Below are 16,443 nucleotides of genomic sequence, written 5' to 3' on the forward strand. Positions count from 1 at the left end.
CCGCGGGGGAAGAGCACTCCTTGCTGGAACAGCGTGACCTCGAAGTACAGAAAGATGAAACTGTCAGGCTTTCTAAGTTTGAGCCTTTAGACAGAAAGATGCAGCTTTAAGCATAAAGTACAGAAAATGCAGTGCTCAGACATTTTAAGTCTGAGCTTTTAACTTATGCATTTCATGGGTCACTACTGACCTGTCAGTGGCCAGAAAAAGAGCAAATCAATTCATTCCCCTCTTGATGATTGAGAAATCATCACCTGTACAGATAATTCCGCAGGGTGCCCACTCGATGTCCATCGATGAAGGGTACAACAGTTTGAAAATGAAGGAACCCAAACTAAACCTATCTATGCCTGGGGAGCTGAAATAAGCGCTAACCAGAGAAACCCATGTAACAAATAAATGGCTAAACTAGGAAAAAATGCTGAAGATAAATTTAAACATTACATTCAATCAGGGCCGGTCCTAGGGTTTCTGGCGCCCTCCTGCAGCCTATTAGTCGGCGCCCCTACCCATCCAGGGGCAGGATCACTATGGCTCCGCCCCTACAGTAGTCACACCCCTTTTACCAGCCATGGCATCATTGAAAATATTAAACCAGTATAGAAGAAAAATAACTTGTGGGTTTTTTTCATTATAAATAATTTCTGTAAGCTGTTACAGCTCCATTATACTCAAAATGACACAAACCAAATTAGCATACAGACCATGAATTATGAGAACAGACAGTCTTGCCAACTCTGAAAAACAATGTGTTAGCAAAATCTCTGAATCTAACTAACAAATCCCTATTCAGACACTTGGCCTTGCAGTCACACATGCAGAACAGAGATAGCCCCTCTTCAAATTCTTCAAAAATTAACCTGAAATCCTAAGAAGTTAGACTCTGCATGCAGCACAATACCAGAAAAACAGAAAGAAAAACATTGCTATACACTGCAAAATAAGATAGCAGATGTAAATTCTCAAAGTGGACGTATTCCAAACACTAAAATGAAAATAAAATGATTTTTTTCTACCTTTGTTGTCTGGTGACTTTGTTTTTCTGATCATGCTGGTCCAGTATCTGATTCTGTTGCTATTCCAGGGCTTCCTTTCCATTTATTTCTTTACTTTCCTCCTTTCTTCTTCATTTCTTGCTCTATATCCATAAGTAAAAGCTGGGTCCTCCGCAGACTTGACTGTCCAGTGGATCCAGCTTCTGCCTATTTTCTCCATCCATGTGCAGTTTTTCTCCTCTCTTCCTTTTCCCTCATCTCATCTCCTTCCTCTCTCTTCCCTCCATCCATTTCTTCTTCTCTCTCCCTTCCCCTCTATCCATGTGCATCTCCTTCCTCTGTCTTCCCTCCCCTCCATCCATGTCCAGAATTTCTTTTCTCTCCCCTCCATCCATGTGCATCTCCTTCCTGTCTTCCCTTCCCACAAGGTCCAACAATTCTCTCCCTGCCCTCCCCTCCATCCACCATCCACCCATGTCCAGCAACCCTCCTCTCTCCCCTGCCCTCCCCTCCATCCATGTCCAGCAACTCTCCTCTCCCCTCTCCTCCATCCACCTATGTCCAGCAACTCTCTTCTCCCCTGCCCTCCCCTCCATCTACCCATGTCCAGCAGCTCCCCTGCCCTCCATCCATCCATCCATATCCAACAGTTCTCCTCTCTGTCCCCTGCCCTCCCCTCCAAGTCCAGCAATTTCCCCTCTCTCCCTGGGCCCTGCCCTCCCATCCATCGATGCTCCTCGAGAGAAGGAGGAGGAGGAGAAGGAGCAGCAACAACAAAGAAGGCACAGTGTCCTCATCTTTCCTGAGCTATCTGCTGCTTTTGACACTGTTGATCACTACCTACTCTTTGATAATCTGTCCTCACTTTGGATTTTCTGTTTTATCTCTCCTATCGCACTTAGTGTATGCTCTGGTGGATCCTCCTCCACTGCTATACCACTATTAGTTGGTGTACCTCAGGGCTCTGTCTAGGGACTTTTTTTCTTCTCTCTATATACTTATTCTCTTAGTGCTCTAATCCTCTCCCATGGCTTTCAGTATCATCTTTATACTGCCTCTCAGATTTACCTTTCCACAGCAGAAATCCAGGTCCAAGTCTCAGGCTGCTTATCTGACATTGCTGCCTGGATGTCTCACCGCCATCTGAAACTGAACATGGTCACCCACCTCTTCTCCCCTCCCCCATTCTCTATTTCTGTGGATAACACTCATCTCCCTGTCTCATTAGTTCATCACCTTGGGGGTCATCTTTGACTCCTCTCTCTCTCTTTCTGTGCACATATCCAATAGACTGCCAAAATTTGTCATTTCTTTCTCATTAACATCACCAAAATTTGTCCCTTCATTTCTGAACACTGTAGCTGCATGAACAAGGTTGTAAGTGCAGAGCCTTAACCAACACAGCCACTCAGAGGGACTGAAGTAAAGTAAACTTAAGAACAAAAGTCTCTTGCAATGCAGTTAGCATAGGCGGTCGGTGGTCCAACTGTTTGGGGAGGCTAAAGGGGGCGGGGTTAGGGGTGGGGCCAGGGGTGGAGCTTAAATCCATAATTGTCTGATAACACACAGAAAAAAATAAATAAAAATAAAAGTCACAAGTAATACCTTTTATTAAATTTAGATATTAGATATGTATCATATGTCAAAGAATAAAGTGATTGCTCAAAGCATATTCTAAGCACAATCGCTCAACTGCAAAACACTATGCACAACTTTGTGCAAAAACACACTCAGAACCTTACTGTACCATAAATATTACACTGGGCAGAACCTAATACACCAATATACCACCCATAGGGAAAATGCAGACTGTCAACAATATGAAACAAGGGATCATATCATCACAATTCTCATGTAGAGCCACAAAACACCCTAATTCATGTTTAATGTGGGATAAAATGCCAAAAATAAGTAAATAAATATAAACTTTTAATGTTGAGCACCTGATTCTCAAAGTGGACATATTCCAAACACTATAATGAAAATAAAATGATCTTTTCTACCTTTGTTGTCTGGTTGTCCGATTCTGCTGCTATCTGTTCTCAGTGCAGGTCAGGAAGTCATCCTCCTTAAATATCTCCCTGGCAACCCAGCCAACCCCCCCCCTCCCCCTGCTCTCCCAGCAGTAAGGTAAACAAACCATAAACCAATTTCTACAATTGGTTACACAAGGCTAGAGGGCTTTCACTGCAGCTCCTGCTGTGAGGATGGAGGTAAATCAACAATTTAAACCTCTCAGAGCACAGAAGGGAGGCTTAGCCTGTCCAAGCCTCTTATACCGGGCGCCTATGGCAGTTAGAATCTTCCTGCAGCCCTATCCCTGACAGGGCCCCACAGGCTTAATGTGTACTAGTCTTTTGTTAACCAAAGCCAGGCCAGATTCAGGCTTGGCCTCTCAGATTGTGATTTTGCAAGGTTTCAAAGTAAACTTGACCTACCTCCAGTAAACGTCTGCTGCTTGCACCTCTGTGGTGAATTCATATGCGGGAGGACTGCTCTTGTCTTCCCTGGGCCTCTCTGGTCTGCCTGTGCTCAGAGTGTTTTTTTATTTGGCTGCCAAAACCACACTGTTACTGCTCTGCCTTGTCTGAGCCACCTGCTTTATATTCTGAACTGCAAAGTGCCTTTGGGAAGGAGTGTTGTTAAGGGGAACCAGTAACTTCCTACACACTCCATCACACAGGGCCGGTCTTAGCAAGTGCGGGGCCCTGTGCAGAACAATTTGGTGGGGCCCCATCCTAGCCCCGCCCCCGCTCCACCCCATTGATTATTACATTTTTAGAACATTTTTTATTTATGAAATTTCAAATAAAGACAAATGAAGCTAAATTTGTACTGAAAAACTGATTGAAATAATAAGCACAATGCTATCATGAAACCCCCGCTCCCCAGAAATTATTCAGTTCAAGTCCACTACAATTAGTAGTTCCAATTCTCATAACCCGGGGGGAGGGGGGGGGTCAGAGGTGCGGACACACAATCTCTCCACTGCAAAACACTATACACAAACTTGTGCAAAAACACACTCATAACCTTACTAAACCATAACAGCACTAATTCCAAGGACAGGACGAGCTACAACCTTATGCGTGGAAAGGCAGAACTGTAATTACACCAGGCTCTAAAACACCATTACACTACCTTGTGAAAAAAAACAAAACAAAAAGGGCTGCAAATACTACACGCTAGCAGGATACTGCACCTTGATCACACATGAAAAACACATGACACAACAGACATGACACAAGGAACTACAAATCAAAAAATATGAAGGCAAAATACTGAACTGGAAAATTAACTCAAGAAGTCAGACTCAGCATTCAGCAATACCAGAAAAATTGAAAATTACATGCAAAATATCACAGATGCATATTTCCAAAAGCTGACATATTCCAATTAATAAATTCTGAATAAAATACTTTTTTCTACCTTTGTTGTCTGATCATTTAGTTTTTCTATTTGCTTTGATCCCAGTGTCTTCTGTTTTATGCAACATCTTCTTTCCATTTGATATTTTTTCTCTCACCATGTCCAGCATCCTCCGGTGTCCTGTCTACCATTCTCCCTTCCCCTCCATCCATGTGCATCTCCTTCCTTTGTCTTTCCTTCCCTGCATTCCATATCCAGCAATTCTCCTCTCTCTCCTGCCCTTCCCTCCTCTCCCTGGGCCCTGCCCTCCCATCCATGTCCATCGATGCTCCTCTCTCCCCTTCCCTCCTCCATCTATTCAAATCCAGCAATTTTCCTCCCTCCCCTCCATGTCCAGCAAATAATCCTCTCTCCCTGGGCTCTGCCCTCCCATCTATGTCCATCGATGCTCCTCTCTCCCCTTCCCTCCCGCTCCCATGTCCACCTGCCCCCCTCCATGCCTTCACCCATTTTCTCTCATGTATCCCCTGTGCCTTCACCCATTCTCTATTTCTCTCATGTGCCCTCTGTGCCTTCACCCATTCTGTCTCTCTCATGTGTCCCCATGCCTTCACCCATTCTCTCTCTTATGTGGCCCCCCTGTGTTTTCTCCCATTCTCTCTCATATAACCTCCCCATCCCCCCAGTGCCTTCACCCATTCTTTTTAATATGCTGTGCCTTGTCTTGCCTCCCCTCCCACAGTTCTCTCTTAATGACCTTCCCCACCCACCCACCCACTTGGTCTGGCATTTCTCCTTCTCCTCCTAGACCGCCAGCAACTCACTCTCCCTTCCCCAAGTTCCCCTCTTCTCTTTTTTTAAAGTTACATTTGTACCCCATGCTTTCCCACTCATGGCAGGCTCAGATCTTCAAGTATTTAAATTTACCTCCGTTGCAGGCAGCGTCAGTGAAACGCTGTCTGACGTCCCACCAGCCTTCCCTTTGCTCGTTCATTCTCAGTGCCCCGCCTTCTTCTGACGTCATTTCCTTGGGGGCGGGACACTGAGAGGGAACGAATGAGCAAAGGGAAGGCTGGTGGGACGTCAGACAGTGTTTCACTGACGCTGCCTGCAACGGAGGTAACTTGGCAAGGTAAATTTAAATACTGCCGGGAATCGGGAGCGAAGGAGGCTGACCGAGGCGCGCCGCACGGGGCCCCCTTAAGCGCAAGACCCTATGCGGCCGCCTCGGTCGCCTCGGCCTAAGACCGGCCCTGCCATCACAAGCACACTACCAACATCCTTATCCACGCTCACCTCATGCTTTGATTACTGCAACTTGCTTCTTTCAGGTCTCTCACTAAACCCATCTCTCTCTCTCTCCTTCAGTCTGTTCAAAATTCAATTGCACGATTTATCTTCTGCCAGTGTTGCTACACTCACATAACCCCTCTCTTCAAGTCACTTCATTGGCTCCTTATTTCCATATACAGTTTAAACTCCTCTTACAAGTGCTTCATTCTGCAACTCCTCAGTATCTCTCCTCTCTTATCTGGCCCTTCAACCATCTCTGAGAACTCTGTTCATCTGGTAAGCCACTCTTACCTGTACCTTTCTCCAGCACTGCCAATTACAGATTCCTTTCCTTTTATCTTGCTATGCCATATGCTTGGCATAGACTTCCTGAATCAGTAGGTCATACTTGTATCTGGCCCTATTCAAATCTAGGCCAAAAGCCTACTGAAGCTGTTTTTGTCTTAACTCATTCACCTGTTTAGTACCCATGAAGTGGAAGAGTGACCTAATGGTTAGCGTAATGGGTTGCAGATCTGGGGAACCAGGTTTGATTTCCGCTGTTGCCTAATGATTGGTAGTGGGTTGAGATCCTGGGGAACTGGGTTCATTTCCCTCTGCAGCACACTGTGACCCTTGGCAAGTCACTTAGCCCTCCATTGCGCCAAGTACAATAAATACTACTTAGATTGTGAGCCCATTAGGAACAGAACTCATACCTGTATAGAAAATTGTACTTGTTAACCACTGTATGCCTATGTGAAGGCCTCAGCGGTATATCAAATGCACTAAATAAATACATGTTTGTTTAAAACATTCCCATAATAAATAATTCCATAATCCCTTATTTGACCTGTTTGTCTTGAATAGATTGTAAGCTCTGTTGAGCAGAGACATTCACTTATGTGTTTTGCATACAGTGCTGCATATATCTTGTAATGTTATAGAAATGATAAGTATTAGTAGTAAATGCCAGCACCAGCATTTAATTTAATCTGTATTTTCAGTACTGCTTTCCAGATAGATAGTGTGGCTTTTGTGTTGACATTATCCATTTATTTTGTCTGAATATCACAACTATTTGGATATTGTTTTAGCCCACCCTCACTCCACTCCAGCAATTTAAATAGCCCAATATTTCTGTGTATTTTCTGATAATACACGAATAAGCATCGGTGTTGTTTGCCTGGTCACTTTGGGAGGACAAAGAATAAGGACACCATATTGGCAATGGGGTAAGGGGAACCAATTCAGTATTATTACCCACAACCTTTGGGGGGGCACTACCCCCCATGCCCATCACAACTACGCCTATAATACATTGTCAGGGCATAATTGAAAATTGGTCAGTTACTAGTTAAACCCTGCAAATTCCAATCAGGATCGAACAGAGTATTTGTTTTCCCTTGATCGACACCTGCAGACCCTGTCAAAAGACATCAGTAGTTTTTCATCCTGGTCTGATTTGAAAGAACTTTTTATCAGACTGAACACTCCACTTCCTGCTAGTGCAGTTGTTGGAACAATGTTTTAGCTGTACTGGATTAATGACTTACACGGCCAGTCACTCGCATATGTGACAGTGATTGTCAAAATTTTGTTTTACTAAAAGCAATGTGAATTGAATTATGGAGCAGTAAAGTTATTGGGATAAAAATGTTAACAATAGTTCCATTCACTGTAGTTGTGGTACTTTTACTTTTTACTCAAAAAGTGTTAGGCAATAATTTTTTTTACTTTCACTTAAGTAAATTTTTAATGTGTTCTTCACTATACTTTTTATTTTTACTTAAGTATTAAAATATATGTTTATTTTTATTTTTACTTAAAGTACTTTCACCTAGTACTTTGAACAACACTGTTCAATTCCCACTGCAGATCTTTGTGACTCTGGGCAAGCCACATAACTCTCCATTGCCCTAGGTACAAAATAAGTACCTGAATATAGTTATAGCATGTAAACCACTTTGTAACCACAGAAAAGCGGTATATCTAATCCCATCTCCTTTTCCTTTCTCTGCCTTAACACTAAATGTAAGCACCATTTGCCTGCTAAAATTGTAGAATAATATAGCACTTATGTGCATGAATGTAACATTCAGAAGCGTAGCTAGGTGGGGTGCAGGGGGAGCGGTCACTCCCCTAAACAGCTGTTTTGAAAAAATGGCGCCTCGTGGCAATAAATATTTTTTCTGCTCCCTCCCTCCCGAGTCCTCTTCTGCCCATCTCTCCCATCCGCGTGGTCACTTTTTACATCCTTGAAGCCTTCTCCGTCTCCCTCCTGCGCAGGACCGGCGATTCGATTCACAGTAAGCCTTCTGCCAGCGTTGGGGCCTCTCTCTCCTCAGGCACATCCCACCTCTGCAGAAAACAGGAAGTTGCAATAGAGTAGGCAGGATGCGCCTGAAGAGAGAGAGGCCCCGACGCTGGCAGAAGGCTGACTGTGAATCGAATCGCCGGTGCTGCGCAGGAGGGAGACAGAGAAAACTTCAGGGATGTAAAAAGTGACCATGCGGGCGGGACGGGCAGAAGAGAGGGTGAAGCCAATTTTGGTAATCTGTTTCCACTCCCCCCCCCCCCCCCCCCCCCCCGCGCAGCCGTTCTTGACGTTCAGTGCAAGCAAACTTACAATCTGCTGCATACACGTCATTCTTTATTTTTGGTCCATCTGTAAAAATGCTAAAGCTGTTTCAGATGATAGAATATACTGAAATTAAATGGAAGTAGAATTAAACTCTCCTTTCATTGGGGCACATAGAATCACATCTTCATCTGTGTTGTAGACGTTTACCTTTTAGATACACAAATGGATTATTCTGTTTTTTGAACATGTTTCAGGGGCATGTGATTTTATAAGTCAAAATAAAATTAAATATTTTGTTTCATGCAGATCTCTTTTGTTTAAACATAAATGGGCAATAAGCCCCTAACACAGTCCATTTGTTTTCTTATATTTTGTTCTTATGATGACTTATACTGTGCCAAAACTGAAAACTCTTATCTCTATCTGGGTCGATAATAAAAGGAACACTAGCCACCCTAAAAAAGTTGTTTTGTGGCAGTACATGAGGAATTGTGATATTGGATAAATAAGTATATGTTTGTGTCCCTAGTCATGCATCCTACGTTTATATAATCCTTTCAAAAAATCCAGTTAATTGTTTAACATTAGTGGAACATAGCCACAGAGGCATGGTATGGTTGCATTTTTAATATGCTATTGCTAATACTAGGGACCAGCTAAGGAACAAGTTATTTTGAGTTAGTCTTCACTGGACCAAACTTGCTTTCCTTGTGCCATCACTATCCAGCAGGATAGGCAGTGTCGTGGAGGATAAAGGATTTTTTTTTTTTTACATTTATATCACACATTATCCCAAGCAAAGTCGGATTCAGTGTGGCTTACATATAACACATGCTAGAGTGTCCCCATAACCAGCCCCTCCAAATGACACACTGATTACGATTTATAACAAATTACTACTCTTCCTATGAAAAGTTATTCTGTTATTATACTTCTGTGTACATCCGTATACTGCACAAATCGACATATTTGAAAATATAAGTGAGATTAAATACAAATGCTACCAATAATAAAGAGTGACAACGTGGATGCAGCAACTCATAGGTTTGCTTGCTTTCTTTTGAGAATGCGGTGATGACAGCTGCGCAGGGAAGGGGAAACTGAGACTGGCCTAATTGGTTTTAACATTTTGATGTCACGTGGTCTCCTGTCTATTAAAACCTCCTTGGAGCTGCCAGAGGATGGAACCGTGGGAGCAGGCCAGGGAGATATGTGGCCCTAAGGAGGATGGGGAGTGCTGAAAGAGACGGAGAAGAAGGTTAACACGGGGAGAGAGAAGGATATAGTAAATGCTGGACAAGGAGGGAGAAGGACACAGAGTCAATACTGGACAGGGAGAGGGTAGGGACACTGGAACACAAAGAGGCAATGCTAGAAAAAGAAGAAATGGGGACACAGGGCACTATGGAAAAGGGGGAGAGATAGGGGCTCCACTGAAAAGGAGGGGGATAGGGACACAGAGGGGCACTACTGGAAAGGGGGGAAGGAGATAGGGACACAAAGAGGGCACTACTTGAAAGGGGAGGAGGAGATAGGGACATTACTGAAAAGGGGAGGAGGAGATAGGGACACAGAGGGGCACCACTAGAAGGGGAATATAGGGACAATGGTGAAAAAGGGGTGAGATGGGGACAAAGAGGTAAAGCTGGAAAAGGGGGAAGATGGTAACCGGGGTAATGCTGTGAAAATGGGGACACAGGACAATTTTAGAAAAAGGGAGAGGTGGGGACACCAGATGCTAGAAAGGGGGAGATGAGGAGACCAGATAGGCTTGTGCTGAAAAAGGGGGGAGATGGGGACACAGAAAGGGCAGATGCTGAACTTAGGGGTAGGATAGGAACAAGGGACACAGAAGGGAGATGCTGGACAGGACAAATATTGGTGCAGAGGAAAAAGGATGGTGCACTTGTAGACAGATGTAGAGAAGGAAAGGAAGAAGAGGAGAGGCAAGCAAAGAAATGGGAAGGCCAACCTGGAAAAGAATTTGTAAGGATGACTCATGGTACATGGAAAAAAAAGACTGGAACCAGCCAAATTTCCAGACAACAAAGGTAGAAAAAATTATTTTTATTTAATACTTTGTAGGGACTGAGATGTACCTGCTTTGTAAAATGTGCATTTTTTCTATTTTTATTTTGCAAAGTACCAGAGAAAATGCATGTCTGTCTCTTTTTTTTTTTAACAGTATTGCACTGTTTAAAGTCTGGCTTCCTTGGGCAGGGAGGGGTCTCTATTTCAATTTTTGTTGTTTTTTTTTGTGGCTCCCTATTCTGCATTAGATTGGTAGCATGGAATGTTGTCACAATTTGGGTTTGCCAGGTGCTTGTGACCTGGGTTGGCCACATTGGAAACAGGATACTGGGCTAGATGGACCATTGGTCTGACCCAGTATGGCTACTCTTATGTTATATAGATGAGGGTCTGTCCATGTTCTGTATGTGTGACTGAGGTGAAGGATTCTGCTAGCATGTAGTATCTGTGTAACGATGCAGCTTGTTCCAGTTTCCCAGTAGTAGGTATATTGGTGCTCCAGAGCCTAGTGTACTATATATAGCACTGTCGTCTGATAGGTGGGTTAGGGCTATTATGGTGTGGTACGTTTTGTGTTCTAGGGCAGTCCTGGAGTACCCCCTTGTCAGTCAGGTTTTCAGGATATCCACAATAAATGTGCATGACATTGATTTGCATATACTGCCTCCATTACATGCAAATCTTTTTCGTGCAGATCCATTGTGGATAGCCTGAAAACCTGAATGGCAAGGGGGGTACTCAAGGACCACCTATGGAAACTCTTCTCTAGGTCCCACTGTAATATTAATAGCAGTGTCTTTTCATAGGTGGGTTAGGGCTGTTATGGTGTGGTAAGTTTTCAGTATAGGTTTTGGGGATCTTTTTGCAGGGGTTTGTGTTATTTCACAAAGTGTCTAGCCCTATTTGAAAGTAGGCTCTGGGGCAAGGGCCAACTTTGGTGGCCCTTGTCACCCAAAAGAAAAATGCTCAAGACTAGTGTTCTTCACATTCTGTAGAGTCACAACACAAACAAAAGCCCATCTTGATTTAAACAAGGTGTCTAGCAGTGGAAGGACTGGGTGTGCTATTCCTGAGGTGATGGTCACGATTTGAATATTTTTATTTGAAGTTAAGAAGACAGGTTGCCTGCTCTGGCCAGTCCAGGGACCTCTTCTGTGTCCTGCCTATTTTATAAAAGTCTGCTCCCCCTGAGATCAAAACCTGGCTACGCCTCTGGTAACATTCACAAGTGTAAATGCAGGTTGGGCACTAAGGTGTGCTTAAAAAATGGCCAGTGGTAGTGTAGATGCATGTTTTGGGCATGCGCAGAATTATTTTTTAGCGCACCTATTTTTTACCGAAAATGGACGTGCGGCAAAATGAAAATTGCCGCGTGTCCATTTTGGGTCTGAGACCTTGCCGCAAGCCATTGACCTAGCGGGCCACACGGTAACTCCAATTTGGCATGCGTTCGGTGCACATAGGTGCAAGCCACACTGAGCCCGCAAATAGGTGGGAAAATGTGGGATACAAATGCAATAAAATAAATAAATAATGTGGGTTAGTAAAAGGGCCCCAAAGTGGTATATTACATGCTTAGCGCCCAACCTGCATAGTGCACAACTGCAAGGGGAGTGTACACATGGGTGGGTCTCATAAGTAACTTATAGAATACCATAAGTTATGCACTAAAGTGCAACATTTACATGCTACCATTTAAGCCTGCCCTTTACATGGCATAACTGATAGTGTCGCTATCCTTCCCCCTGTGGCCAGCATTGCCCCCCTGTATCCTTGTCCCCATGCTCCCTATCTCTTTCAGTCTGTGTCCCTCCCCATGTCCAGCTTGTCTCCTTTCTCTTTCCTTACGCCCCAATCTTGCATTGACATCTCCTACCCCAGGGCCAGCATTTGTCTTTCTCTACTCCCTCATTTCCTCCCTCCTCCCCAGCCCTGCATCCCTTTGCATTATACATGAAAGTTTATGTCAACAGGGGCCCATCCAGAGAGGGCCTTTGGGAGATGAGAACACAGGGTGTGAAGTGTTTTGATTGCTTCTGCTGGCAGACCTGGAGCTTGAGTCAAGATACTGGCAGCGGCTGGCAGTGGTAGCAACATGAAGGGAGATCAGCACGGGCTGGTGTAACAAGTAAGGCAGTGCTCGGCTTGTGGCAGCTCTAGTGCCCTGCAAAGGTTGGCACCCCCCTGCCATGCTTACCACAATAACCATATTGTGCAGGACCTGAGTGTAAGTCTGATCTCAGCAAAGGGATAAGCAACAACACCCTCCCTTCCAGGGTCCATAATGATTTTTTCTTTAACATAGGAGTTTGGAGCCTTCCTGGCCTGCCACCAGGGACTTCCCAGCTTAGATCCCACTCTTTAGAGGGGGATGTTGGGACTTCCTCGTGACAGCACACACACACACACATATTCTATTACCAGTCCTATAGCACAGCTACTCATATCTCTAGTTCCACAGTGGTGCATCTTCCCTGCACCTCTGATCCTTCCCCATCCAGCATCTCCAATCACCTTAATGTGCCCCCTATGATCCAATACCCACCTGACATGCCATCATTGTTTTACCCCCTTCTCCACACCACCTTAGTCTCCGATTTCCCTCCTGACACTCCCAGGTGTAAGATACCTTATCCCCACACACCCCCAACACCCCTGGTTTAAGATTCCACTCCTTGACACACTCAACATCCTCTGATTCCCGCCCTCCTGATTTAAGGTTCCACCATCCTGTCACCCCATAGTTTAAAGATCTGTACATGGAAGGATGCATCCTAGTGATAGTACCGCTACCACAAGATTACCGCTAGGGGTCAAGGTGGCCATTTTGGCTCCTGGTCAAGGCCTGAGTGAAACCAGAAGGAGACTGATGAACACCAATACAGGCCTCTTAGTAGATCCTGAGGGGTTTTGGGGAGTGGATGTGGGGCGGGCTTTGGAGAGGGGCCCTTGTGCTTGGAGAGTGAGGTTTTGAACAGGAAAAAGGGTTTCAACCTAGGGAAGGGGATCATAAAGCAGGGCATGTTGGGAGTGGAATCTTAAACTGGGGGCTGTCAGAGGGTGGGATCGTAAACCAAGGTGGTGTTGGGAAGGGTATTGGAGGCTAAAGGGGTGTTGAAATGGGATATGAGACTGGGTGGGGGTGTCAGGATAAAGGGAGATGAAAAGGAGAGAAAGTATTGGGGAGGGTGCACTGCCATGGCAGCTCTTTATTTCCACAGGAGCCCACACTATGTGGTGTCTGATGTGTGCGGTAATCATATGGAGGATGCTGGGCATTTACTGCACAGACTTTGCACTTACTGTGTGCTAGGTTTTTCAACTAATGCCTAGTAAGTGCAAAAACCTGACTGCATTTTCATAAAATAGCCCATTAGAGCCCAAGTTTGCATAGAACATGGAGATCAGACTTGTGACATCCAGGTTGGAAAGCATGCAGTTCCAACGCAGAGCTTTTTCTAAAATACTGTAGGCGTGCATGTGTATTTGCTAGCATGTTCACTGAAAGCAGCTATTTTACTAATATATACAGTATTTTGAAAAAATAAACACACAAACCTGGCAGCTTCCACATGAATTTGATGGCACTTACATTAAAGTGGCAATTTTACAGCTTCCATGTGCACATGGAGGGGCATAATCAAACGGGGCCGGCCATCTCTAAGGCCGGCCCCGTAAAGCGGCATACCAGACCGTATTATCGAAACAAGATGGCCACCCATCTTTCATTTCGATAATATGGCGGGGCCGGCCAAATCCATTTGGGCTGGCATTAGAGATCGCCGCCATTGGTTTCCCGCCGATAATGGAAACTAATGGCGGCTATCTGAAACCCGGCCAAATCCAAGCCATTTGGTCGTGGGAGGAGCCAGCATTTATAGTGCAGTGCTCCCCCTCACATGCCAGGACACCAACCGGGCACCCTAGGGGGCTCTGCAGTGGACTTCACAAATTGCTCCCAGGTGCAAAGTTCCCTTACCTTGTGTGCTGAGCCCCCCAAATCCACTCCCCACAATTGTACAACACTACTATAGCCCTTATGGGTGAAGGGCATCTACATGTGGGTACAGTGGGTTTTGGAGGGCTCACATTTATCACCACAAGTGTAACAGGTAGGGGGGGATGGGCCTGGGTCTGCCTGCCTGAAGTCCACTGCAGTACCCACTAAAACCTGTTCCAGGGACCTGCATAGTGCTGTGATGGAGCTGGGTATGACATTTCAGGCTGACATAGAGGCTGGCACAAAAATGTTTATAATTTTTTTTTAGGTGGGAGGGGGTTGGTGACCACTGGGGGAGTAAGGGGAGGTGATCCCCAATTCCCTCCGGTGGTTATCTGCTCAGTTGGGGCACTTTTTTGAGGCTTGGTCCTAAAAATAAATAGACCAAGTAAAGCCGGTCAAGTGCTCGTCAGAGTCGGTCTTCTTTTTTCCATTATCTACCGAAGCTGGCCATCTGGTAACCATGCCCCCGTCCCGCCTTCGGTACACTGCTGACACGCCCCTTTGAACTTTCGCCGGCTCCACAATGGAAAGCAGTTGAAGCCGGCCAAAATCGGCTTTCGATTATACCGATTTGGCCGGGTTTATGAAATGGCCGGCCATCTCCCGATTTGTGTTGGAGGATGGCTGGTCTTCTTGTTCGAAAATAAGCAGGATGGTGTCACTTCCATGTGTAGCTGCCCCATTTTATAAAGATACACATGTATGTGCTGCCAATTAAGTAGTGAGGCTGCAGTTTATATATGGTTTCATTTTCGAGGCAGAAATAATCTAGATGGGATAAAGGAGAGTGACTCCCTTAAGTCCTCATATATCACCCTGGCCAAAACCTATGTATACTTTTGAGCTGCTGTAAATCCCTGTGTGGAATCTTTTCCCTATACAAATGTACTCTCCATAAAATGGAGAATTATAGTCTTATGCAAGCCATACCCATATTGTGTCCCCTTGAAATCTGTGTGGTAGGGATCTTCATGTGGAAATAGCAGCTTTCTGAAATCAGTATTTATTCTACACACCATTTAAATGCTGCTATTTACATGTAGATATTTCCAAAGTAATGGCCTTATTGTTATTTAAATATGCTGTTGATTTACAGATTTGTAAATTCATTCAAGCTCTTTTTTGGATATATCACGCAGTTCTGGCTTGAGGACATTTGTGAGAAGAATGGATGGAAGCACATGTGTTCTCCAATAATTTGGAGAGAATTATTGAACAGAGGAGGAAAAGGCCTTCTTCTGGGAGGATTTAATGAATTCATGGAGTATGCTCAGGTAACCAGTTCAGAAGCTGACAATATGAGAGCAAAAACTAGGTGCCTCCATTTAGGTGGTCCAAGGCTGTGGGATAGGAGCCTATTCTAGAATGGAACCTGAGCACCCAGGTTCCACTACAGAATGCTGATGTAACCCAGTATGGGCGTGCCTAACATAAGCCCACAAGTATACCAGCCAAATTGTTGGCATCAGTGCAGGCACCTGAATGCGGCATGGATATTAATTATGTGCATAAAAGGGAGCCCGGCACATGCTCTTCTTTGTGCTTATCCCCTTTGCAAATACACTTTATATAAGTTAAGCATATATTTGCAGAATAGCACAGGTGTTGTGCTAGTACTTATGTGTGTAAGTGCACGCATACCTATATAAGTACTAGTATTCTAGACGTTTACGCATGCAATTGGCATGTACATATGGGTGCCTAGATTATAGAATTGCCCTTCACTTCTCTTAAGACTTTTTTTGACTATTATCTCCCTTTCTTAATTTATCCTTTATCCTTCTTTATGTTTCTTTTTTATAGCTTGAAAATATTTGGAAATAGTTTCTCTTTTATTTTTTTTCTTTCTAATTATTTTCATGCACTGATGCTTCTTAATGGTTATCTTCTGATACTGACTGACTAGCTCTCTTCGATGTTTAGCATTACTATGGTATCACCTCAGACATGATAACTCTGGAAATGAAAAAAATTGCTCAAGAGAACCTGGAGACTAACATAAAAATCCAAAAAGAGGAAAAAGAGATTCTGAGTCTCATCAAGCCCCTTCAGATCTGGATCAGCAGGTAGGCCAGAAAAGGAAGATAATTCAGTGAAACTTTATACAGTTAATAGATATAGAGGCTCATTTTCAAAGCGCATACCCCCCGATATTCAGCCAGGGGCAGGCAGCACGGTTAGCTGCCACT

At 44.4% G+C, this 16,443-nt stretch overlaps 1 protein-coding gene across 1 annotated transcript in view; it reads left to right on the forward strand.

Annotated features, from left to right (window-relative positions):
* The window catches only part of MDH1B (malate dehydrogenase 1B), a 222,476-nt gene that overhangs the window by 18,598 nt on the left and 187,435 nt on the right, over positions 1–16,443 (forward strand). Inside the window, exons 3-4 of the mRNA XM_030209739.1 lie at positions 15,394–15,528; positions 16,178–16,320. Of these exons, the coding sequence (XP_030065599.1) occupies positions 15,394–15,528; positions 16,178–16,320 (278 nt within the window). The remainder of the gene's footprint in view (positions 1–15,393; positions 15,529–16,177; positions 16,321–16,443) is intronic.

Source organism: Microcaecilia unicolor, chromosome 7 (genome assembly GCF_901765095.1).
Source record: "Microcaecilia unicolor chromosome 7, aMicUni1.1, whole genome shotgun sequence".
In the NCBI taxonomy this organism is placed as follows: Eukaryota; Metazoa; Chordata; class Amphibia; order Gymnophiona; family Siphonopidae; genus Microcaecilia; species Microcaecilia unicolor.